At 46.3% G+C, this 25480-nt stretch overlaps 1 protein-coding gene across 9 annotated transcripts in view; it reads right to left on the bottom strand.

Annotated features, from left to right (window-relative positions):
• Positions 1-25480, bottom strand: part of NTM (neurotrimin) — a 1406997-nt gene that overhangs the window by 11981 nt on the left and 1369536 nt on the right. For 5 of the 9 annotated variants that reach the window (XM_060250798.1, XM_060250801.1, XM_060250799.1 and 2 more), the window contains one exon: positions 10108-10143. The exons of the other annotated variants lie outside the window; for them this stretch is intronic. In XM_060250798.1, coding sequence (XP_060106781.1) covers positions 10108-10143 — 36 coding nt within the window. The remainder of the gene's footprint in view (positions 1-10107; positions 10144-25480) is intronic. 9 annotated transcript variants of the gene reach the window in all.

Genomic DNA, 25480 nt, shown 5'->3' on the forward strand with positions numbered 1-25480 from the left:
TTGGCCTGATCCAACAGGGCTTCTCTGATGTTCTTATGTGACACAGAGTGTTGGACTGGATGGGCCATTGGCCTGATCCAACATGGCTTCTCTTCTGTTCTTATGTGACACAGAGTGTTGGACTGGATGGGCCATTGGCCTGATCCAACATGGCTTCTCTTCTGTTCTTATGTGACACAGAGTGTTGGACTGGATGGGCCATTGGCCTGATCCAGCAGGGCTTCTCTTCTGTTCTTATGTGACACAGAGTGTTGGACTGGATGGGCCATTGGCCTGATCCAACAGGGCTTCTCTTATGTTCTTATGTGACACAGAGTGTTGGACTGGATGGGCCATTGGCCTGATCCAACAGGGCTTCTCTTATGTTCTTATGTGACACAGAGTGTTGGACTGGATGAGCCATTGGCCTGATCCAACAGGGCTTCTCCAATGTTCTTATGTGACACAGAGTGTTGGACTGGATGGGCCATTGGCCTGATCCAACAGGGCTTCTCTGATGTTCTTATGTGACACAGAGTGTTGGACTGGATGGGCCATTGGCCTGCTCCAACATGGCTTCTCTGATGTTCTTATGTGACACAGAGTGTTGGACTGGATGGGCCATTGGCCTGATCCAACAGGGCTTCTCTTACGTTCATATGTGACACAGAGTGTTGGACTGGATGGGCCATTGGCCTGCTCCAACATGGCTTCTCTGATGTTCTTATGTGACACAGAGTGTTGGACTGGATGGGTCATTGACCTGATCCAACATGGCTTCTCTTATGTTCTTATGTTCTCTTAACACTAGTGAGAAATCATTCACACTGAAATCCAGTTGCAAACTGTATTGAAAGTGGATTGAAAGTGTGTTTTTTAGTGTGTGGGAAAGCACCCATGCAGATGGCCTGACCTGGATGGCCCAGGCTAGCTTAACCTTGCCAGTGCTCAGAAGTTAAGCGGGGTCACCAAGGAAGCAGCTGTCTCATCTTAATTGCCACTCAGCTGGTTCCTCACTTGCAAAAGGGAGTGACAGTCATGGGGAAGGAATGTTTTCCTGCAGCCGGCATTCCATGCCACCTTTCCACCTGCCTCTATTTCATTGGTTCAGCTGCTGAACATTGCTCTGTGGTTCATGAGGGTTATATCGTAATCATTGTCAGAAAAAGACAGCTGCCCGTTCTGAGAAACGTACATTCTAAAATCCATCAGAAAGCATTCTCATTTGTTCATGCGCAAGGAAATGTCATGTCAATGAGCATTCTGGCCAGTTCTCATTTGCCCTGACCCAGGCTATCCTGATAGTAGAAGTTCATCAGGATTGGCCCTGCTTTGTACTTGAATGGGAGACCATCAATAAATTCTAGGGTTGCTGTGCAGAGAAAGGCAACAGCAAACCACTTCTGAACATGGCTTGCCTGGCAAACCCTATGCAGTTGCCATAGGTTCTGCTAGTTGACAGCACTTGCAACCACCAAAAAGGTCACAGAGCTTATGCATTTACGACTTTATTATTGTATTCAATTTAGTCTGTTCTTTTTTTCTCTATATGTAATTTACTAAAAAAATGCATAAGTACGCAAGAGCGAAAGAGACAAAAAAACCCCTCCCTGCAGGGACTGGGCGCATGCAAGTGTTCAAAGGCTCCTCCGTGTGTTTGACTCCCTGCCATGCTTGGGATGAGGGCCGGATGCTGAGCCCTCTCTTTGATAACGGCCGTCCCTTTCTAACTGTTTGCCTGAGCCATTTCAAGGGTTTACCGCAGCCTCGTGTTTGCTAATAAATGGGTTTGATGATTGCCGTGAACCTCGCAAGCGGCGCAAAGGCGGCCGCTTTTTCCAGAAGCTCTGATAGCATCATTAAAATGGTTTAACGCCTGGAAGATGAAAGATGGAAAGGCTCTCTGCAGAGAACAAGAAAGGCAGCCCGACAGCAGGCAAGGCCACTGTAGAGTTTGAGGAGGAGGAGGAGAAGGGAGCAGAGAGCCCAGCTTCTGCAGGTGGAAATGTATGCATATATCTGTGCTTGTAGACAGAACTCTTTAGCGCTGTTCAGTTTACTGCTGTTTACTGTGGCTTTATTTCTAATTGGTTGTAAGCAGAGTATGTTGGTTTAGTATGTTTGATCACAGCTTTGTACTGGAAGGGTTATTTCCATCCCCCCCCCCCCCCTCAACTTGCATTCCTTGAGGCTTGGCAAGAGGACCAGAAAGAGGCCAAAGTTCATTTAGGCAAGAGGATAAGGTGATATTGAGGAGGCTGAGCCCAAAAGGTGGCAGAATGGACTGGACCTTTGTCCAGACTGCAGATCGCATTTTGGAACACCTTCTTACCTGCAAAGCTCCTTGCAAAGAGAAAAAAACTTTACAACAAGCAAAGGAAGTGGGCACTATCTTTCTCCCTGATGGGCTGGTTTTCTACTTGTGGGGAGTTTTGATGCAAGCAAATCATCAAAGCTGGAACACTCCTCAGTGGCAGACTGGAGTGGTACAGGTCTGTTTTACTGACTCAGGACTTGCCATCTTATTATACTTCATTGTCCTGCTTACAAGGCTTTTTTTTTTGGTAGAAAAAAGCCAGCAGGAACTCGTTTGCACATTAGGCCACACCCCCTTATATCACCATTGTTTCACACAGGGCTTTTTGTATGAGAAAAGCCTAGCAGGAACTCATTTGCATATTAGGCCACACCCCCTGGCACCAAGTCAGCTGGAATTGCATTCCTGTGCGTTCCAGCTCAAGAAAAAAAAGAGCCCCACCGGCATATATGAACCAAGCCTGAGCATATGCCTAAGAATGTTTCCCAGAACCCTCTGCAATGCACAAGAACAAAAAATCAAAATGAAAATTATCCCTTGAAAAACAGAAACTTGGAAAACTGCTTTAAGAAAAAAGCTACATTTCAGTACATTAAAAACAAAAATAATTTCTATCATAGCTGTTTGCCCTTCCTGCCTAATGACTATTCTGACACGGCATATTTTAAACTGCTTTGTATGAAGGGCAAACACAACAAATCATTTCTTTTTGTGGGTCCAAACTGTGGGACGTCCTGGCCCATGACGAAGCTCATCAGATCCTCCCACTCCTGACCTCACAGTGATTTGTCAGGGTTTTGTTTTGATAGTTTTTTTACTCCTGACCTGTGTTGATGCTATGTCCTTTCACTTCAGATTTTTTTTCTTTTGTGTTTGTTTTGATGATGTGAGCAGCTTTCAGTATTATAATCATAGAGAACAAAGAAAAATAAATAAATGGCATATACTGTTCTGAAGGAAAATGTTCAAGGTTTTGGCATTGCTTTGTAAACCCTACCTTTTCTCCAAGTAATGTACATCTGTCTTCCTCTGCTCCATTTTTATCCTCACAACAATCCTCTAAGGTAGACCTTGCTGAGAAAGAATGTCTGAACTGCAGCTCCCTGCTCTTAGCTGGCACCCCAGGGGTGGAATTCTAGCAGGAGCTCCTTTGCATATTAGGCCACACACCCCTGATGTAGCCAGTCCTCCAAGAGCTTGCAAAAAAGAGCCTTGTAAGCTCTTGGAGGATTGGCTGCATCAGGGGTGTGTGGCCTAATATGCAGAGGAGCTCCTGCTAGAATTCCACCCCTGTGGCACCCTTACTACTATACCGCCCTGACCTGGATGGCCCTGATCTCATCAGAAGCTAAGTAGGGGCGACCCTACTTGGTACTTGGATGGGGGATCACCCAGGAAGTGCAGAGTTGCTCTGCAGCGGAAGACAGTGGCCAGCTACTTCGGTTTGTCTCTTGCCTAGAAAATCCTAAGGGACCGCCATACGTCCTCTGTATGCTCCATTTTTATCCTCACAACAATCCTCTAAGGTAGACCTTGCTGAGAAAGAATGTCTGAACTGCAGCTCCCTGCTCTTAGCTGGCACCCCAGGGGTGGAATTCTAGCAGGAGCTCCTTTGCATATTAGGCCACACACCCCTGATGTAGCCAGTCCTCCAAGAGCTTGCAAAAAAGAGCCTTGTAAGCTCTTGGAGGATTGGCTGCATCAGGGGTGTGTGGCCTAATATGCAGAGGAGCTCCTGCTAGAATTCCACCCCTGTGGCACCCTTACTACTATACCGCCCTGACCTGGATGGCCCTGATCTCATCAGAAGCTAAGTAGGGGCGACCCTACTTGGTACTTGGATGGGGGATCACCCAGGAAGTGCAGAGTTCCTCTGCAGCGGAAGACAGTGGCCAGCTACTTCGGTTTGTCTCTTGCCTAGAAAATCCTAAGGGACCGCCATACGTCCTCTGTATGCTCCATTTTTATCCTCACAACAATCCTCTAAGGTAGACCTTGCTGAGAAAGAATGTCTGAACTGCAGCTCCCTGCTCTTAGCTGGCACCCCAGGGGTGGAATTCTAGCAGGAGCTCCTTTGCATATTAGGCCACACATCCCTGATGCAGCCAATCCTCCAAGAGCTTACAAAAAAGGAGCCTTGTAAGCTCTTGGAGGATTGGCTACATCAGGGGGTGTGGCATAATATGCAAAGGAGCTCCTGCTAGAATTCCACCCCTGTGAATCACAGAATTTTCTGTGCTGGGGAGCATTACAACCTTCCAGGACTTCTAGGAAATGTTGTGGTTGCCAATCTCCAGGTGGAAAACTGCTGCTTTTTCAGGGTGTCATCTGTGGCATAATACCCTGAGGAGGCCCCTCCCCATCTCATACCCCACTGTCCTTAGGCTCCACACCCAAATATCCAGGAATTTCACAACCTGGAATTGGCAAGCCCATGTTACACACACTCCTTCAGAACTTCTGCACTCTGCCCACATGAGCTGCTTACTCTACCGGTTCGGAAAACAGACCGAACCAGAATGGTGGGTAGAATTGTAATGTAAAATGTAATGTAAAATTTTATTTATATCCCGCCCTCCCCCGCCGGAGCAGGCTCAGGGCGGAATTCAGAGTACAGGCCTGACCATATGCTGTAGCTAGGTTCACTGGCCTAGCTCAGGGGTGGCCAAACTTGATTAACGTAAGAGCCACATAGAATAAATGTCAGATGATTGAGAGCCACAAGACGAAGGAAGGAAGGAAGGAAGGAAGGAAGGAAGGAAGGAAGGAAGGAAGGAAGGAAGGAAGGAAGGAAGGAAGGAAGGAAGGAAGGAAGGGAGGGAGGGAGGGAGGAAGCGAGGGAGGGAGGGAGGGAGGAAGGAAGGGAGGAAGGAAGGAAGGGAGGGAGGGAGGAAGGAAGGAAGGAAGGAAGGAAGGAAGGAAGGAAGGAAGGGAGGGAGGGAGGGAGGGAGGGAGGGAGGGAGGGAGGAAGGAAGGAAGGAAGCGAGGGAGGGAGGGAGGGAGGGAGGGAGGAAGGAAGGGAGGAAGGAAGGGAGGGAGGAAGGAAGGAAGGAAGGAAGGAAGGAAGGAAGGAAGGAAGGAAGGAAGGAAGGAAGGAAGGAAGGAAGGAAGGATGGATGATGGGGAAGAGGAGAGGTGGAAAGAAAGCAACTTTAAAATGCATCCTCCATGCCAACAGTTGGCTTGGAGAAGTGATTTAAAGAGATGGGGTGGTGGGGGCTTCAAAAGTCACACAATCTCTGTGAAAGAGCCACATGTGGCTCCCAAGCCACAGTTTGTCCACCCCTGGCCTAGCTCTTTTGACTTGGGCATTAACATAACTATCCATTGCTCCTAGCACCCATACAAAATTTGGCCACTCACAAAATAAAAAAAAAACATATTTTCTCCAACTTTCCCTCCCATAATTCTGGTGATAGATCAAGATGGGTAGCTGTGTTAGTCTGTCTGTAGCAGCAAAAAAAAAAGCAAGAGCCCAGGATCACCTTACAGACTAGCAAAATGTGTGATAGGGTAGGCATTTTCATGCTAACTTCTTCAGATACAGAACAAAAGTGCCCACCCTGCCACACATTTTGCCAGTCTTTAAGGTGCTGCTGGACTCTTGCTCTTTTATAATTCTGGCATATTTGCCTGTCAATGTTTACAATTTTCAGCCATTTATTCCTCCCCCTCCCCCAATACCTGGGGGTAGCCCAGAATATCTGTGCAAAGGAAGAACTCTCTTTAAAAAATAAAAATAAAAATCATTTCAGCAAATCACCTCCCAAAGCTTGTCTTTTGACCACCTTCCCACCCACCCATCCCTTTACACCTCTGTTTTAGTAATTTTTTTTTAACGGCTGCAATATTGTTAGAAGCCGGTAGAGAAGCTGGCGGTACTTACATGGCAGAATGTAGGGAGGCATGAGGAGGAGACACACAGGGAAGCCATGCAGGAAGGAAAAAAAAGAAAATAAAAACAGAAGAAAAGAAAAGGGAAAAAAAAGAGATGAGTTAATAAATAAGCTCTACTTTTTCCAAATGAGGCAGTCGCGTATCAAGGGTCGAGTCCGTAAGGGGAAAGGGAGATGCAGAGAGAGAGACGACAAACCACATTCATTTCCTGGGAGTGGAGATGGGTTCTGATGGGTGTCCACGGAGCAAAAGGATAAGTTAGGTCCATTCCTTAGATGTGCCTTCAAATGGAGATGGGAGGGAGGTTGGAGAGTTGGCTGAGTGGCTACAAATCCTTCCTCATCTGCATTCCATTAGCTTGGGCTTTCTGTTTCTTTTTTTGTTAAAGCACCTGGATTTGGAACATGCTCCCTCCCTAAAATCATGTCTCTCCATCTGCCAGAGGCTGCAAATTCTAAACCCCTTACGGCCAGTTCCACATCTCCTCCTCCTAATATTGGTCCTTCCTAGGACTGCCAGCTGGTTTGGAGGAAAACACACACACACAAAAACCTCCTCTCTCTCTTTGATAGAAGCTTAGTGTTAGATCTGGCACATAACTTAGGGTTGGGCGAGAGCTCTTAACACAAGTGGAAATGCAAGGGAAAGATCATGGTAGTTGCCTGTGAATCCAAATGTCCTGCATCCTCACTGGTGTTTTCACTCACACAAAAAGGGGTGCAACCAGTTTCTTGATGCTATGACATATAAGGAGTAGGGCTGCCAGGTCTGACTCAGGAAATATCTGGAGACTTTGGGGGTGGAGTCAGGCACAAGGGTGTGGCAATCACACACTCCAAAGGGAGTTCTGGCCATCACATTTAAAGGGACCATGTTCCTTTTAAATGCCTTCCCTTTGTTGGAAATAGTGGAGGATGGGGGTACCTTCTTTTGGGGCTCATAGAATTGGATCCTCTGGTCCAACCTTTTTGAAGCTGGGGGGCTCCTTTGAAGAAAGGCACCAGATGCCCCAAACTGCGGACTGGCAATCCTATAAGGAAGTGCCAGGCATTGCACAAGCGGAACTGTGCTAAGTTTGTTTCCACTTGGGCAGTTGTAGTTCTTCATGGTGTGGAATTAAATAACATCGCGTGGCATATCACGATCTCATTAAGCCTCTGTTAAAGGGACAGGGCACCTTGCAATCCAAGTCAGGGCATAGAGGCCGAGGTCTTCCCCTGATGTTGCCTCCTGTCTCCAGGATTCAGAGGTTTAGTGCCTCTGAATGTGGAGGTTCCCCTCAATTACTATGGCTAGTAGCCAAAGATAGACTTGTCCTCCATTAATCCGTCCAATCCCCTTTTAAGCTCTTTATTCCTGTGGCCATCACTACATCTTCTGGCAGGCGAATTCCACCTTTTAATCGTCCTCTGCATAAAGTAGTATTTCCTTTTGTCGATCCGGAACCTACTGCCCATCGGCTTCATTGGATGCCCTTGAGTTCTAGTTTTTTGGAAGAGAGAGAGAGAAATTTCTCTTTGTCAACTCTCTCCACCCCATGAATAATGTTATAAGCATCAATCATGCCTCACCCCTGTCATCTCTTTTCTAAACTGAAAAGTCCCAGACTCTTCAGCCTTATCTCACAGGGGAGGTGCTCCAGCCCCCTAATCATTTTGGCTGCCCTCCTCTGGACATTTCCCAGTTCTGCAATTGCCAGTGATACACAATGTTCCAGGTGAGGCTGCATCATGGATCTATACAGGGGCATTGCAATACCAGTCGTTTTATTCTCAATCCCTTTCAAAATAAGCCCTACATTTGCCTTTTTAACAGCTGCAGCACACAGGGCTGGCACTTTCCTTGAGCCATGCACTACAACTCCAAGATTTTTTTCTCCTTTCAGACCTTTTCTGCAGTAGTGAAATTCCCTGCATTGACATTTTTAAAACTGCACATTTAAAAAAACAAAAACAAAACAACGCACATTTTCCATGGTGGATTTTTCTTCACCAGGCTCAAAGCCAATGTTTCCCCCTTCTTACCTTGCATTTTCAGGATCCTCAGTTTTAGCATGTTCTGAAAATGTGGGGTAAGAAGGAAACAAACTTCAGGTTTGTGCCTGGTGAGGAAAAATCTATTGTAGAAATTTCACATAACGCACAATTTTAAAAAATGTCAATGTGGGGAATTTCACTACTGTGGAAACGGTAGCAGCCTCAACAAGTTCAGAGCCTATTAGCCTATACTTGATGCTGGGATTTTTTTCTTTTTGGCCCCAGGTGCATCGTTTTTACAAACTTTTTTGCAGTCAGGGTTTTTTTTTTAACCCCTGCAAAAACACCTGCAAGGAGAGAGCAGGTGCCGTCTCATTTGAAGTGCCCCAGCGATCACCGCAGCAGAAAAAAGAACATTCACAGGGCACGTCAGGAGAACAGCATTAACGCAGATTTTAAATCAATATAGGAGAAGAAGCTGCTTTTCTTGTGCTTCAGAATGACATGGGTGGCGGCTTGCACGCACTGATACATGCAGACCTGTACATGCTTGCTGAAAGGGCAGCTCGTTCAACAGGAAGCCAGATCTCATGGCTGTGCCCTGCCCTTTTCTGCTGACCCTCACCCTGACCAGAGAATCTGAGTGCCCCCAGAAAGCAGGGCTTTTTGGATAGAAAAAGCCCAGCAGGAACTCATTTTCATATTAGGCCCTGGTGTTGCCATTGATTCACATAGGGCTTTTTTGGCAGAAAAAGCCCAACAGGAATTCATTTGCATATTAGGCCACACCCCCTGATGCCAAGCCAGATGGAACTGCGTTCCTGCTCAAAAAAAAAAAAAAACCTGCCAGAAAGAAATGGGGTGGGGGAAGGGAGAGAAGAGCTCTAGTCACCCAAATGACTAATTCTATAGACCCGTCTACTCTGCAAATGTAGATTCAGTTTATATTAGTCAATACATAATGCCTTCTCTCCAAGGAATTCTGAAATAGTAGCGGAGTGAGGTTGCTAAGAATTGGTTTGAAATCTTCGGCCTCACTCACAAAACTACAATTCCTAGAGTTTTCCTGTGAAATATTCTCAGGGTACAATCACTAGAAAATGAAAACTCAGGACCAAACAAGATGTGATGGCATCCTCATGGGTAAAGCTGCCAGTCATCTGGTATTTGAACTAGACAGTCCAGTATTGACCTAGACAGTCTAGTATTTTCACTCACTGGCTTGGGGAAAGAATGAAAAAAAAAAAAAAACCACCCTGGATTTTTAAATGTCTGATATCCCCCCCTCCCTTTTGCTCTGAACAGTTAGTGAAAAGACTGAACTATGCGGGTCAGCTAACAAGCTTACCAAGCCAAAACAGCATAAGGCATGCTATTTGGGCATGAAGGAGGTGGTGCCAAACCCAAGCAAGAAGCAGCAACCTCTGATGCAGGTCCTATCAGGATTAAGCGCCTTAAAATGGTGGTCACACCCTTGTGGCAGCCATCACATCTAGCTCGGCCCTCAGACTGGGGTTTTCTGTATTACAGATTGGAAGAAAATCCCAGCATCTGTTGTCCTGGAAATGATTTTTCAACACAATCCTCAAACTAGAACCCTTCAAGATGCTAAAAATGGCACATAAGATGATACACACGTGCTCTTAGTTGCTTAGAAACCAGTCTAAATCTACTTTCTGATAGGAGGAGATCTGGAACTGGATGCTGTAGCTCTGAACCAAGGGTTGACCGATCAAACGTGACAAGGTGGAGAGCAAGGGGAACAAACAGAAGCTGTGCTCTCCTGGGTCGCCTTGCCAGAAACGGGGCCGTCCTCCATGCAAACCGGACAGGGAAACAGGCAATGCGTAACAGAGGGTTGGTGGTGGCGGTGGTGGTGGGGAGGCTGCAATTCAGGGAGGCAGAGCAGATGTGACATACAGCAAGCACAATACTGACCTTGGAACAAGGTTGAGCTTGTGGGCTCACTTATTTCTAAACCAGGGGAGGAAAACAATGGAAGAGGGGGAAAAAAAGTGAAGATAAAAATAAAAATATTGTTTCATCAAAATTACCACTCCACGAACACAGTGCTGTGCAAAAAAAAAGAAAACACAAGAAAAAATGAGATGGAGAAGGTGGGCCTTGAAGTGGATGAGCCAACCGGAAAATAGCAGACACTTTCCGGAAGGAAAAATGAAGCAAAGCGTGAAAGGAAGATGCGAGTGACGATTCCACTGTGGATGCATGAGACCAGCCTTGCAAAAGAGACCTTCTTCGCAGAGGAAGAGGTCATGATCTGTCCTGGTGGTTGGGCTAACTTTCATCTCACACAAGACCACTTTGAAGACCACCACCGAGCCCCATTTGATAACTAACACATTTATCTTTATCGGAGGGCCAACCTAGTCATGCGGCTGAAAAGTAGTGGGTGGCAAAAAGGTGTGCATGTAAAACCCTTCTAGCAGCTGTTGTCATTTGTTTCCCCTGCAACTTCTTCTCACTAGGGCTTTTGGGGTAGAAAAAGTCCAGCAGGGACTCGTTTGCCTATTAGGCCACACCCCCTGATGCCAAGCCAGCCGGAACTGTGTTCCTGTGCGCTCCTGCTCAAAAAAGCCCTGCTTCTCACCCTCCCCCCTGCTCCTTCCCTCCCTCAGCTTGCATTTCAGGAAACAGCAGTTAGGAAGGGTGGATTTCAATGGTGGGAAGTAAGGGTGAAGCCCTCTGTTGCTGCTTCTCTGCAAATTGTGATCCTCCCCCACTATACTTTGCACTGGTTTACATGCAACTGGGAGCCAAATAGGGTTGCCAAGTCCAATTCAAGAAATATCTGGGGACTTTGGGGGTGGAGCCAGGAGACTTTGGGGGTGGAGCCAGGATACATTAGGGGCGGAGCAAGGAGCAAGGGTGTGACAAGCATAATTGTACTCCAAGGGAGTTCTGGACATCACATTTAAAGGGACAGTACGCCTTTTAGAATGCCTTCCTTCCATAGAAAATAATGAAGGATAGGGGCACCTTCTTTTGGGGCTCATAAAATTGGATCCCCTGGTCCAATCCTTTTGAAACTTGGGAGGTATTTTGGGGAGAGGCCCTAGATGCTATACAGAAAATTTGGCACCTCTACCTCAAAAAACAACCCCCCCAGAGCCCCTGACACCCGCAGATCAATTCCCCATCATTCCCTATGGGAATCGTTCCTGGAGGTGCATAATGGCTGTGGGGGTGGAGCTTCCCCCACCGGCCAGCTGGCTGGGGGAGAGGGAAAGGCTGTAAAACCAGGGGATCCCCCGCTGGGACCTGGGGATTGGGAAGCCTAGAGTCAAACAAGAAGTTTGGATTTTTAAAGAGCTGCGTCTGGCTTACCTGGACCTAACTCAGGTTTCCTGCAGCCACACAGCAGCCACAGGGAATGGCTTTTTTTTTAAATAATAGGAAGCTCAAATAGGCTTGAAATACCACGACTGCAGTCACACACACTAAATAATGCACTTTCAGCCCACTTTCAATGCACTTTCCAACTGGAATTTACTGTGTGAACTGGCAAAATCCAGTTGGAAGGTGCATTGAAAGTGGATTGAAAGTGCATTATTTAGTCTGTGTGATCACAGCCCATGTTGGGAAGAGGAAAGAGTCCTGCCTTCTCCCCCCAAGCTCTTTTCCTGGGCTGAAACAACACGTGTGTGTATGAGGGGATTATTTCCCTGTATTTGCTTGCTCCATCAGAAGTATTGTGTCCCTGAGGGCTCGCATTTTTAAAAAGAAATCACAAACACTGTGAAATCAGAGGGAAGACATATTAATGGCAAAATAATTCAGGCGGATGAGAGGCATTCTTCCCGCCTGACCTCTCCTCATAAGAAAACACGAACATTGTTGGATCACATTGATGGTACACTGCGTGACACAGGGTGTTGGACTGGATGGGCCATTGGTCTGATCCAACATGGCTTCTCTTATGTTCTTACATCTAATCCAATATCCTGTTTTCAACAGTTGCCAAAAAATTGTAGAAGGCCTAAAGGAAGTGCATAGGGGACGAAAGGATCACCCTTCTGTTGTCTCATAGCAACTAATATTCAAAGGGGGTCCTTCTCTACACATGGGGGGCGGGGGTGGTGGTCCATATAGCCGTCATGAGAACGCCTGATGGGCTACTCTTCCACAAAACTGCTAAAGCTGTAGAAGCAAGTGGGCCATCACCACAATACTGTGGCAGAAAGATCCACAGGCTGTCTGAAGAAGCTATTTATTTATTTATGTCCTGAATCAAATACCTGTCGGGCACCCCTAAGTTCTAGTATTAAGAAAGAGAAAACCCTATCCAGTTTCTCCACAATCACAATTTTGTAAGCCTTTCTCATGTCCCCCCTCCTTAGTCACCCCCCCCCAACTTGGAAAGTCCCAAGCTCTTTCACCCTTTGTCCTAGGGAAAATATTGTCATCCTGTTGACAGTGCCCTTTTCTATTGCTACAATTCCCCTTTTGTAATGGACATGACCAAAACTTGGGGAGAAAGACTCAGACAGTGTTCCCTTTTCAAGAATTTAAGTCAGGTTGGGAAACAGTTTTCACACAGAGGCATCTACAGACATTGCTTTGCATGAACCACCTGGAAGGGGACAATCATGTGTTTATTTATTTGCATTAGGACTTTTTTTGTAAAAAAAAAAAAAAAAAAAGGAAAAAAGGGGGGGGAAGCTCAGCAGGAACACATTTGCATATCAGGCCACACACCCCTGATGCCACCATTGTCCCACACAGGGCTTTTTTGTAGAAAATCCCATCAGGAACTCATTTGCATATTAGGCCACACCCCTGATGCCAAACCAGCTGGAATTATGTTCCTGTGCATTCCTGCTAACCCCCCCCCCCCCCCACACACACACACACTGATCTGCATCATTTACAGTCCAGTTCCCTTGTTTGGGCCAAAGGCTCTCTGGGACACTTAGCATTTCTGTGGTGGATCTCAAGCGGTCAAAGCTCTGAAGTATCAGCTGTCTCGCTAATTCTCCAGGTGGCCAATTCCAACTTGGAAAATTCCTGGAGATTTCTGGGCAGTGCCTAAGGACGACAGAGTTTGGGGAGGGAGAGGGATCTCAGGAGTGGGTGTGTAGAGACCATTTTACAAAGGTGCCATTTCCTCCAGGGGAACAGAGTTCGGTAGTCCAGAGGTCGGCTGTAATTTTGGAAGAATGGTAGTCCTCTCTTGTAATGGCACATGGGAGCAGGCAAAGCAACTTTTAGGAATGTTTGTCTGCCATTACTATGGGGGAACTCAGGACTTTTTTTGTAGAAAAAGCCCAGCAGGACCTTATTTGCATATTAGCCACACTCCATGACATCACCATTGTTTTACACAGGGCTTTTTAAAAAAAGAAAAAGCCCAGAAGGAACTTATTTGCATATTAGGCCACACCAAGCCAGCCAGAACTGAGTTCCTGTGCGTTCTGCTAAAAAAAAAAAAAAAAAAGCCCTGGGGGAACCCATGATAGGCTTCTCAGGAACTGAACTTGGAACATGGATTTGTGGTGGTAGGTGTCCTTGGGATACTTCCAGGTTCCATTTTGACATTGGTAACCCTTCAGAGTATTGTAAGGAAGGATGGTATTCTATTTCCTGCATTGGGCTTAGAGACCAGCGCCTTGCCAAAGACCACCCACTGAGTTCAAGACAGAGACAACCTTTCGGGAGCTCCTGGACTCAGAGCCTACTTTCACCTTTCTGTCCTTTATGATCAGATTTGTCTTTTGTGCTTCAAAGCTGGCATTTAATAACTACCGAAGGAATGCATTATCTACAACGTATAACCACAACTGCTCTGTCAATAAAGATTAATGAAGGGGCTGGGATTCTGTTCTCTTTTTTTGTGCAAACCTCCAGGTCACCTGTGTTGGAATGACACCTCAGTGACCTTGTCAAATCTCTTCCGCATTGATTTTTTTAGCATGACATGGCCCCATATTCAAGGCTTGGAGTCGGCGGTTGCCCCTAACAACACCGGGGCCTAGAACTCTGGCTCTCCATGGGAGACCTCTTATGAAATTAGTTTCCCCGTTAGATTAAGGGCACTATGCAAAACCAAAGTGAAGTCCCGTGGAGCTGGTGATGCAGCCAGACAAAAGGTGGGAGGGCAAAGAGAGCGAAGGAAAGCGGCTGGCTTTCTTGGAATCGTATTAATGCAGAAGGCTACAAAGTGGGTCCCTGCTGAATTTTCTGTTAATTCTCTGACAATGCTTTTGTGAGCAGAGTGAATCTAATTCTTGCCCCTGAGCTGGGCTCCTTTAAGACTCCCCACAGATCACAAGATTTAATCACATGACAAAGGAATCATACTTAGATCTCAGCCATGGGGACATTTGCAACAAACAAGCCATGGCCAGCCACACACGGGGAGTAAACCGCAGTGCTTTTCGCACCATGGATGAGTTTGGGTTAGGAGTTTGCACAAAAAAGGGCAAACCAAGAAGTAGTACTGGTTGGGAGCCCAAATCCTGTATCATACCACGTTTTTGCTTTCATTAATCCTGGTCTAGTTGGACTAAGAAGCCTGGTCCATCCATAGCTGCCCACCTGAGTTCTGTAAAACAACTGGATTTACCTAGGATCACCAGTCCCCTCGCAGCAACTGGCAAGGGATGTGGGGGTTTACCAGGGGTGGAAGGGAGGCCCAGGCACCTGGAGAAAATGGCTGCTTTGGAAGGTGGACTTTATGGAATTATACCCCAAATTTTGCTTTCCTTAGTTTGCACAACCCAAATCTCCATATATTTTACAACACGGAGCAGGCAACCCTATGTCCAGGCAGAGGCCTAAGCAACCAAGGCACCAACAGGGCTGCTGGACTTGGAGTCAGTGGTGTGGGAGGAGGCAATGGACATGATTTGTGTCCAGACAGCCAGCAGCCAAGCCCAAGCCCTGAGATACTATCAACATGGCTGAGACTTGGCTTGCTCCCTGAATAGTTGGCAGACAGGGGTTTTTTTGGAAGCAGGAACTCCTTTGCATATTAGGCCACACACCCCGGATCATAGAATCATAGAGTTGGAAGGGACCTCCAGGGTCATCTAGTCCAACCCCCTGCACAATGCAGGAAACCCACAAATACCTACCCCAAATTCGCAGGATCTTCATTGCTGTCAGATGGCCATCTAGCCTCTGTTTAAAAACCTCCAAGGAAGGAGAGCCCGCCACCTCCTGAGGAAGCCTGTTCCACTGAGGAATTGCTCTAATGGTCAGGAAGTTCTTCCTAATGTTGAGCCGGAAACTCTTTTGATTTAATTTCAACCCATTAAATGATGAAAAAGAATGAAAAAGAAGAACTTATAGGGCTCTTCTTACAAGGCCTACTGTAGGCTCTTGGAGGATCGGCTACATCAGTGGGGTATAGCCTAATATGCAAAGGAGTTTCTGCTACAAAAAAGCCCTGTTGGCAGGTATATTTTGCCCCCTCCCCAGATTCCCAGCACACTAACATCTTCAAAAATAGGTGGAACATTTTCTTTTTAACACTTGAGCCCCCCCCCCCCCACACACACACACAAAAGAGAGATCACCTACCCCTACTAGAAGTTTCCAAAACTCAAGATCAATCTTAGCACTGGCTCAGAGTCAAAGAATCTGTAATGCTACGGTTGTACTTTAATTGTCACTTACTGCAAAGATATTGCATTGGTCTTTAGCATTTTTACTTGGCAACATTTGGACTTCATGGAGCCAGGCTTGTTCCAAATGTCCAAACTTGTCTCCAACACAGTTTTCCCTCACCAGGAATTAACCATGGAAGTCATGAACTAGCATAAGCCAACCTCGATAACACAGTTGGGTAACACCATTTTTGCAAGGCTGCATGCTATACCGTTGTGATGCATGTGATGGGAAAGATGTTGTCAAGAGTTAATCAGTCAGCATTATACATGGTTGCAGGTCCCAGGGTGGATGGGGATACCCCACTGCCATATTACGTGATCAAGAAGATTGGCCTCAATTTAGAGCCACACCCACCAGCAGTATTTCCCTTGAGTTTGCTGTTCTTCCCACCAAGCAGCGGCTGCCATGCCATTTAGCCCCATGCAGTTGCCTTCTAGTGGTGCCACTCCAAAGACAAAGTCAGAACATATCTAAAAAAACAACAACAGCCGGCACTACAACATGACCGAGAGGTCCACACCAGGGTCTTTGCCTGCTTTTGTGGGCACCATGTTGCTGGTTCTTCCTCTTCTGGGTGTCAAAATAGGCCAGTATCACTTCCAGCTCACCTCTTTACATCCAGGTACATATGTGGTGCTGGGATACCAGAGGTAGAAACCCACAGGTGGTCCTCTCTCCCACTGTTCTGTTTTTAAAGACATTTAACGGCATTTGGCCCTCAAGTTGCTAACAGGTTTTTGGGGGGAAGGTCACTCACTAGCCCCGTGGCACAGAGTGGTAAGCTGCAGTACTGCAGTCCAAGATCTGCTTATTCCCTGAGTTTGATCCCAGCAGAAGCTGGCTTCAGGTAGCTGGCTCAAGGTTGACTCAGCCTTCCATCCTTCCAAGGTTGGTAAAATAAGTACACAGCTTGCTGGGGGTAAAGCGTAGAACCGATTTCCCATTAGCCTTATGCCTCTCATGCTTCTCTTCTCGGCAGGGCCCCGGGGCTGCAACTAGTTTCACCTTTTTTGCGCGGCAAACAGAAAATGGTTTTTAGAGGATGCTGTTTGCTGCGGAAAAAAAGGCAGAGCGAGTTGAAGCCTCGGGGCAGATAGTGTGAAATCCAACAGAAGCCCCACAGAGAAGAGGAGAGTGAAAGCGGCATAAGGCTAGCGGGAAACCGTTCTAGATGACTGTGGAAGGCAATGGCCAACCACCCCATAAAAAGTCTGCCAAGAAAACATCGTGATGTGATGTCACCCCGTGGGTTGTTAATGACTCGGTGCTTGCACAAGCGTCTACATACCTACCAGTCGCTAGCTGCAGTTCGGTGGGCTGATGTTCTGAAAAACTGTTAAGGAGTGCAAGGGCTGTATGAAAAAAAACATAGAGTTTTTCATAGAGCACAGGGTCGTTCCCCAATTTCCAGCTGTGGAATCCCATGGGCATTGGTCAAAAGGACTGTCATACATGAATACACGAGACTGCCCTCTACTGAATCAGACCCTTGGTGTATGGAGTTCAATGTTATGGCTCTCCAGGGTCTCAAGGTAGAGGTCTTTCACATCACCTACTGCCTGGTCCATTTTGACCAGAGATTGAACTTGAGACCATCGGCATGCTAAGCAGAGGCTCTTCCATGGAGCCATGGCCCCAAGCTGTAATTTGGCCACCTTGGTATTAGTTTTTTTTTTTGTTAAAAACTGATTCAGGATCAAGCTGTTGTGTGTATAAGGCAGAGTGTGTGTGTCGATGGGTGTGCATTGCTATCTGCTGTGTGTTAGTTTTTCCAGTTTAATTTTTAAAAATTTTAATGTTTCACACTCTTTTCTGTTTTCAGACTCCTCTTAGACGACCCAGATCTCAGGGGTGTGGCCAGAGGGAATTTAAATTCACCCAGCGATATACAAATAAATGAAACATGAGGGACCTCACTTCTCATGCTCCAGCCTGTGATGCCAACAGAGATAGTCAATCTGAAACCCACAGAAGCGGCGAGATCTTCTGCAGTTCCTCAGGGCCTGCAAGAATGTGCTCTTCCACCAAGCATTTGTTAACGGAGATCGAAGACCGCGACAGAGCTTGAATGATCTGGATCACCTCAAGCACAGGCCTGACCCTAAGAGCTTCTATTTTCTCTAAGGAACATTTGGTAGTAGCAGATAGTGAAATAAGATACAGAATGGATAGGCAGCTATCCACCATTTGATGGCCAGCTATCCACCATTTGATGGCCAGTTTGGTGTAGTGGTTAAAGTGTGCGGACTCTTATATGGGAGAACCGGGTTTGATTCCCCACTCCTCCACTTGCACCTGCTAGCATGGCTTTGGGTCAGCCGTGGCTCTGGCAGAGGTTGTCCTTGAAAGGGCAGCTGCTGTGAGAGCCCTCTCCAGCCCCACCCACCTCACAGAGGTTCTGTTGTGGGGGAGGAAGGTAAAGGAGATTGTGAGCCACTCTGAGACTCTTCAGAGTGGAGGGCGGGATATAAATCCAATATCATCATCATCATCATCATCATCATCATCATCATCATCATCATCATCATCATCATCATCTTCTTCTTCTTCTTCTTCTTCTTCTTCTTCTTCTTCTTCTTCTTCTTCTTCTTCTTCTTCTTCTTCTTCTTCTTCTTCTTCTTCTTCACCATCATTAAATATACCATCATTTTAAGATGGTCATAGCACCTGAAATGTTATGTTTTTAATCTATTAGGAGCAGGGGTAGAATTATAGCAGGAGATCCTTTGCATATTAGGCCACATATCCCTGATGTAGCCAATCCTCCAAGAGCTTACGAAAAAGAACCTTGTAAGCTCTTAGAGGATTGACTACAGTAGGGCTGTGGCCTAATATGCAAAGGAGCTCCTACTAGAATTTCACCCCTGAATTCCACTCCTTTGCCTTGACTATTAGGTCGCACCCCCCTCATGTAGCCAGTCCTCCTGAAGCTTATAGTAGGCCCTGTTCTAAGAGCCCTGTAAGCTCTTGGAGGATTGGCTACACCAGGGGTGTGTGGCCTAATAGGCCAAGGAGTTCTTGCTACAAAAAAAGCCCTGTCTCTGTCTATCCATCTCGGGTTGGGTCATCATCTGGCTTAATTGGTTTTATGTGATGTTCTATGAATAGGTAAGCCGCCCTGAGCCTGCTTCAGTGGGGAGGGCGGGATGCAAGCCGAATGAATGAATGAATAGATAGATAGATAAATCCAAAATTTCTCCTAAATTGCGCTAGTATCTGGAGTGCCATTTCAGATTTCAGCAGGGGATCCAGAAAGAGATTTCACATCGAGAGCATCAGCATTAGACTCTGAAACAAGCAGTGTGCTTTATGTACATCTGCTGTACTTATTTGCTCATACCTTGCAATGATGGGCATAACGTTATCAAGGCAGGTCCGACAGTTCTCCTGTCCTTCCTCATTTTCAGCATGGATATTGGTGCGCTTAGCATGCATATATGTCCAGCTGATCCATCAGTGAGCTGGCCATCAACACAAATGCATGTGAGAGCCAAACAAGACTATATAGGTCAGGTGCAAGTAACAGTTTAATTGTAAAAATGACCATTAGCTTCAGGGAGCTATGAGTTTGCTTACCCCTTTAGCTATTTTGCCACCCACAGGAAATATATATGTGTGGGTTAAGCGCTGTCAAGTCACTTCCAACTTATGGTGGTCTTATGAATTAATAATCTCTGAAACATCCTCTTGCTAACAGCCTAATAGGCCAAGGAGTTTCTGCTACAGAAAAAGCCCTGTCTGTCTATCCATCTCAGGTTGGGTCTTCGTCTTTTCCGGCTGCCTCCAACTTTTCCTAGCATTATCACTTTTTCCAGTGATTCTTGTCTTCTCCTGATGTGACCAAAGTATGGTAGCTTCAGTTTGGTCATTTTAGCTTCTTGGGAGGGTTACGTAAATGCCTATACACATACGTTTGGAAGCTGTTGCATGCATCCAGAAAATAATCACATGCCATACCATGTATACCCATCCTTCCTTCCTGTGGCATTTGGAATGGCTCCATCTTAGACACCTAGAAGAACCATATTCTAAAACTTCTCATCAAAGGAGAAATGGATTCTCATTCTTCAAAAACAGCATTGTTTACAATTATAACTGAGTGGCTGTTTTGATTGACTTTAATGATCCTAGATTCCTCTGTTCATTTTAATTTGAAAAAAAGTCATGTCATACATCCTGTGTGTGTGTGTGTGTGCAAGAATAGATTGCATCATGCAGGGTGTTTCAGACTTCACTCTCTCACACTGGCAGATGGCGAAATGCAATCCTGGAGCTCCAACTTTTGGTATTTTGTACTAATGGAAGCACTTACTGATTAAGAAGAGGGACATAGTTTAAAGTCTATCTGGCTCCGCCTTCTGTGTGGTCCATATCTTGTGTTTCCAATGTTGATTTGGCAAATGGCAGATTTGGGAATGGATGAAGGCTTTTGAAAGGCAGAGTTTGGGGAGGATGTGACATCACTTCCAGGTGACGCTCTTGATTGCCTCCTCTATTCTCTCTGGCCTTTTCCTAGAACATCACTGGGTGGAGGCCATTTTGTCCTTGGTCCTCAGTTCCCCGGGGGCAGGAAACTGGGACTGCGGACAGGCAATTCACAACCCCAGCCGGGTAAATGAGATGTCTACCTACATTTTCCCCTCTTTCTTTCTTCCTTTTCACTGTCACTTCTGGTTATTATGGAATCCATGGAGATGTGACAGTAGGTCAGTTAATGCCTTCATGAGATGAGATCCAAGCTTCCAAGATCCATGCACAGACAGCTTCAAGAGGGGATTGGATAAACATATGGAACAGAGGTCCATCAGTGGCTATTAGTCACAGGGTATGATGTGACGTTAATTCAGAGTCGGAAATGACTGGTGCTTGCACAAAGGACTACCTTTAACTTTATAGCTGGAACTCTCTGAGTGGGCCAGTGATGCTCTGTATTCTTGGTTCTTGGCGGGGGTGGGGGAGTGGTGAGAGGGCTTCTAGTGTCCCGGCCCCACTGATGGACCTCCTGATGGCACCTGGTTTTTTGGCCACTTTGTGTCATAGAGTGTTGAGCTGGATGGGCCATTGGCCTGATCCAACATGGCTTCTCTTATATTCTTCCATGTGCCAGACTGAATTTATGAACCTATGAGATTGCCTTTCATTGGTCCATCCAGTCCAATAGTTTCCTCTCTGATGGCAGCAGCTGTCCAGGGAAGGTTCTTTCCCTACACCTTCAATGGGAGATCTTATCACCGGAGACATCAGGGATCAAACTTGGTACCTTCCACATGCAAAAAAGCAGGTGCTTGGCTTGACCTTTGAGCCACATTCCCACAGACATGGTGGGAGGGGACAAGACGCTATTCTTCCCAGCTGCTATGAGTCTGCAATGGGGGAACCGAGGAAAGTGGGGGGCTAAAGGCTTTGCTCTTCCCTTCAGTTCCCAACTGGCTCTAAAGGCAGCCAACGGTGCCGCCTGCCATAACGTGGAGAGCCGTGACAAATAAGCCAGGCAATTACAGCTGTCCCTGGCTGTGAGTGGTGTCAGATGGATCCATCACTCTAATCAGAGCTCTGGCATGTGGAGAAAATAGCTTCCAGATAAGGCTACAGAGCTCTCCCCGCCTCCCTTTGGTAAAGTCAATTTTTTATTTTATGTTGCAGTAATAGAAAATGCGACTTGGAAGCAAGCCTGCGATTGCCGAGCCGCTTGGGTTGTTTATTCTCAAAAGCCTCGTCTAACGGACTTGCACTCCAGGGTGGCGGATGTCAGAGAGTGCTCTTTGAGGGGTTTGTTTATTTGCTTGGATATAAAGGGACTGTTTTCATTGCCACTAGCCTATGTTCCTCCCTCCCCCCCAGGACGACTTCTCAGGAGGGAATTTCTCAAGATATATTCAGGAGACAAGAGTGGAAAACGCCCATGGAGAAGACAACGGCCAGATCAACACTTTTTTTAAAAAAATGGATGGAAACAATAGTAATGAACACCTGGGCTTTTTTTTTTTTTTGTAGCAGAAACTCCTTTGCATATTAGGCCACAGACCCCTGGTGTAGCCAATCCTCCAAGAGCTTACAGGGCTCTTAGTACAGGGCCTACTGTAAGATCCAGGAAGACTGGCTACATCAAGGATGTGTAGCCTAATATGCAAAGGAGCTCCTGCTAGAAAAATGCCCAAGGAACACGGACTCCAGGTAGCCATGTTGGTTTGAAGTAAAAACCAAAACCAAAAGCCAATGAGGTATTTATTTTTAAGACCAACTAGAATGGCATAATTCAACGTGTAAGCCACGGAGTTCTCCAGAACTCTTCACCAGGGGTAGTGAGAGAAAGAGGGGATGGAAATGTTGCAGTTCATGGTCTTGTGTATTGTTTTGTACATAATTCTGTACAGATTTGAACGGGTGTTGGGTGGAGCTGGTAGTCACATTGGAAATTTGACATCCTGGGAAGAAAACGGTGAGACAATGGCAAGTTCAGTTGCAAATATAAAAGCCCGTGGTTAATCCCATCTCTCTCTAACAAATGGGACACATGGATCCCCTAGAAAAGTTGTGGCTGGAATTAAAACTGCCTCAGAGTTCTACAAAGCTGTAGGGGCACAAAGCTTGTGCCACCATGTCCTCTGTGGTTGTGATTGTTCTGAGACAAGGTGTGTGGGGGGGGTTAAAAGTAGAGTTGCTATCCAAATTCCAGGTACATTGAAACAAAATGGCTAGAATTCCATTGCAAAAAAACCCACACCATCTATTGTGTGCAGTTCTGGGGGCCTCGCTTCAAAATGGATGTGGAGAGAATGGACCGGGTGCAGAGGAGAGCAATGGGGATGATCGGAGATCTGGACTGGAGATGAAGCCCTATGAAGAAAGGCTGAGGGGAATGTTCAGTCTGGAGAAGAGGGAGGGGGGTGGGGCATGATTGCTCTCTTGAAGTATTTGAAAGGCTGTCACTTAGAGCCAGTTTGGTGTAGTGGTTAAGTATGCGGACTCTTATCTGGGAGAACCGGGTTTGATTCCCCACTCCTCCACTTGCACCTGCTGAAATGGCCTTGGGTCAGCCATAGCTCTAGCAGAGGTTGTCCTTGAAAGGGCAGCTGCTGTGAGAGCCCTCTCCAGCCCCACCCACCTCACAGGGTGTCTGTTGTGGGGGAGGAAGGTAAAGGAGATTGTGAGCCGCTCTGAGACTCTTCGGAGTGGAGGGCGGGATATAAATCCAATATCTTCTTCTTCTTCTTCTTCTTAGAGGAGGGCAGGGAGCTGTTTCTGTTGGCAGCAGAGAAGAGAACTCCCAATCACGGATTTAAATTAAATGTGGCAAGGTACCGGCAGGATATTAGGAAAAACTTTTTTACAGTAAGAGTTGTTCCGCAGTGGAATCAGCTACCCAGATAGGTGATGAGCTCTTTCTCACTGACAGCCTTTAAGCAGCAGCTGGACAAACACTTGTCAGAGATGCTGTAGGCCAGGGGTGTCAAACTCCTTTGTTATGGGGGCCGGATCTGACATAAATGAGACCTTGTTGGGCCGGGCCATGTGTGTCATAAAATGTAATGCCAGGTAGCAGAGAGATATATTTTATAAATATTTTTTTCAAAAAAACTTAAAATAAAACATGCTTTGAACATTAGCACTCATTGGTCTTAAAGGTGCTTTCTTTGTATCTCTCCCATGGGATCCAGGGAACTTGGTAAAGGAAGCTCTGGCTCTTTCCTTCCTTCTCCAGGGGATCAGGAGGGGGAGGAGCTTCAGCCAATAGAAGGAAGAGAGGCTTGGCTCAGTACCTCTGCTGTGTGATTGAAAGAGTCTGGCAAAGCAAGCCCTCCCTCCCCAAGGGAGGAGCCTCAGTCAATGGAGAAAATAGAGGCTTTGCTCTGTAGCTCTAGTGCTATTGAGCAAGCCTGGCAAAGCAAGCTGTGATGCAGAAGGAAGCAAGAGAGAGGGAGAAGGAAACAGATGACAGCCAGTTGCTTGGGAGTTTGCTAGGAGCCCACCGGGGGCCTGACTCTGCCCTGGGCCACGTGTTTGACACCCCTGCTCTAGGCTGATCCTTCACTGAGCAGTAGGTTGTACTAGATGGCCTGTATGTCCCCTTCCAACTCTGTGATGCTATACTATGCTATCTATATGATTTTGAAAGAAGCTACAAGCTACTGATTGGGCTAATGAAACACTGACCAAGAGTCTGATTCAGTACAAAGCAGCTTCATGTGTTCATGTGTGGCAATCCCACTGATAAACATCCAGGGGATTCCTCAGCATAGGGCATGACCCTATGCTCCAGGAAGAGAACCCCTATATAGGTCTTTTTAAGATTTCTGAAGGACTCTCCTTGTGTTCACCTGTCCTACAGTCTTCCCAGCTTCATTCCAGGTTAAGCTTTGCAAGCAAGAAATATAAAGAAAGAAAATGTCCAGCTAAGCACAAAGACTGAAAGAGAGCTATCCAGGAAATATGGGTAAAATAAAGGGGGGAGAGTGAGATATACCCCAAATACCTGGCTAGAATTTCATTTGAACCAACCAAACTCAATTAAATGCTCTTGGCTATGAGTGTGAGTTGCATCAAAGAGCTTTGCTACTGCTTGAGCATGAACATTTAAAAAAAAAATGATTGCTAGGATCCATCTGGAACAATTATCTTCCTCCTGAGCTGAAGGTGGTATGCTCATAGCATGCATGCTTCTCCCACTGTTCTCCATTTCCTCATTTTGTGGGTCCTCCCATTGCAACAGGTTTGACAAAAACAACGTGTGGAACAAATGAAAACAAACCTGTACATCCAGGGCAATAATACCTCTACCACAGTAATTCTTGAAAAAACTCAGACTTGTCTGTCTTCAGTCTGAGGTGCAAGTAATGTTGCCAGGCCGCAGGAGGGTTGTGGGAGTGAGGTGCAGTGCTGCAGGATAATTTTTTTTTAAAAAAATAAGTAAATGCAGCCTTGTGTATTTACCAGAAGTCCTTACTAGAAGTTACAATGGGTTGCTCTAGGAATCGGCAGAGACTCTATGGTAAAATCATAGAGTTTCTGGTGATTCCTAGAGCTACTCTTTGCAACTTCTGGTAAGAACTTCCTGAAAGTACATGAGGCTGCATTAAAAAAAGATCTGAGAAGCAATGGGCAAGGGGACCTGGGACTGGAGGATCCCCCTGCCCCAGCAGAGGCTTGGCAGCGCTAGGTACAATAGCCTGGCATCACCTTCTCTCACAGACGTGTGTGAGATTCTATTTTTGATAGGGTCCTCTATGAGACAAAGGCACCATGAATAGATCTGGTAATGGCTATTAGCCATGGCACCGCTAAATAGAATCTCCATGTTCAAAGGAAGCATATCTCTGAGCACCAGGGACTCTGGACAAACGACAGGAGAAGGCCATAGCGTCTTATTGGATGCTTCTTAGAAGCATTTAGCTGACCACTGTGGGGAAACAAGATGCAGAACTAGATGGACTCTTGGAGTGATCCCGGAGCTTGCTTGCGATCTGCTCCTCTTCCACACTTTCACATCTCTCTTAGGGCCAAACCAGATGGGATAGGTGCAACAAAGCAAGCCTTCAATTTCAGGCAGTGCATTTGGGAACTATTTTGAAGCTAAATTCATACCTGGGTTTAATTCCCCCTCCCCCTCTGCATCTGTCATAGCCCCAGTATCAAAGATCTTCCAAGAAAAAGTGGAGGCACTTTCTAAGTTCAAATGGGC

This window comes from Heteronotia binoei, chromosome 12 (assembly GCF_032191835.1).
Source record: "Heteronotia binoei isolate CCM8104 ecotype False Entrance Well chromosome 12, APGP_CSIRO_Hbin_v1, whole genome shotgun sequence".
NCBI classification, from domain to species: Eukaryota; Metazoa; Chordata; class Lepidosauria; order Squamata; family Gekkonidae; genus Heteronotia; species Heteronotia binoei.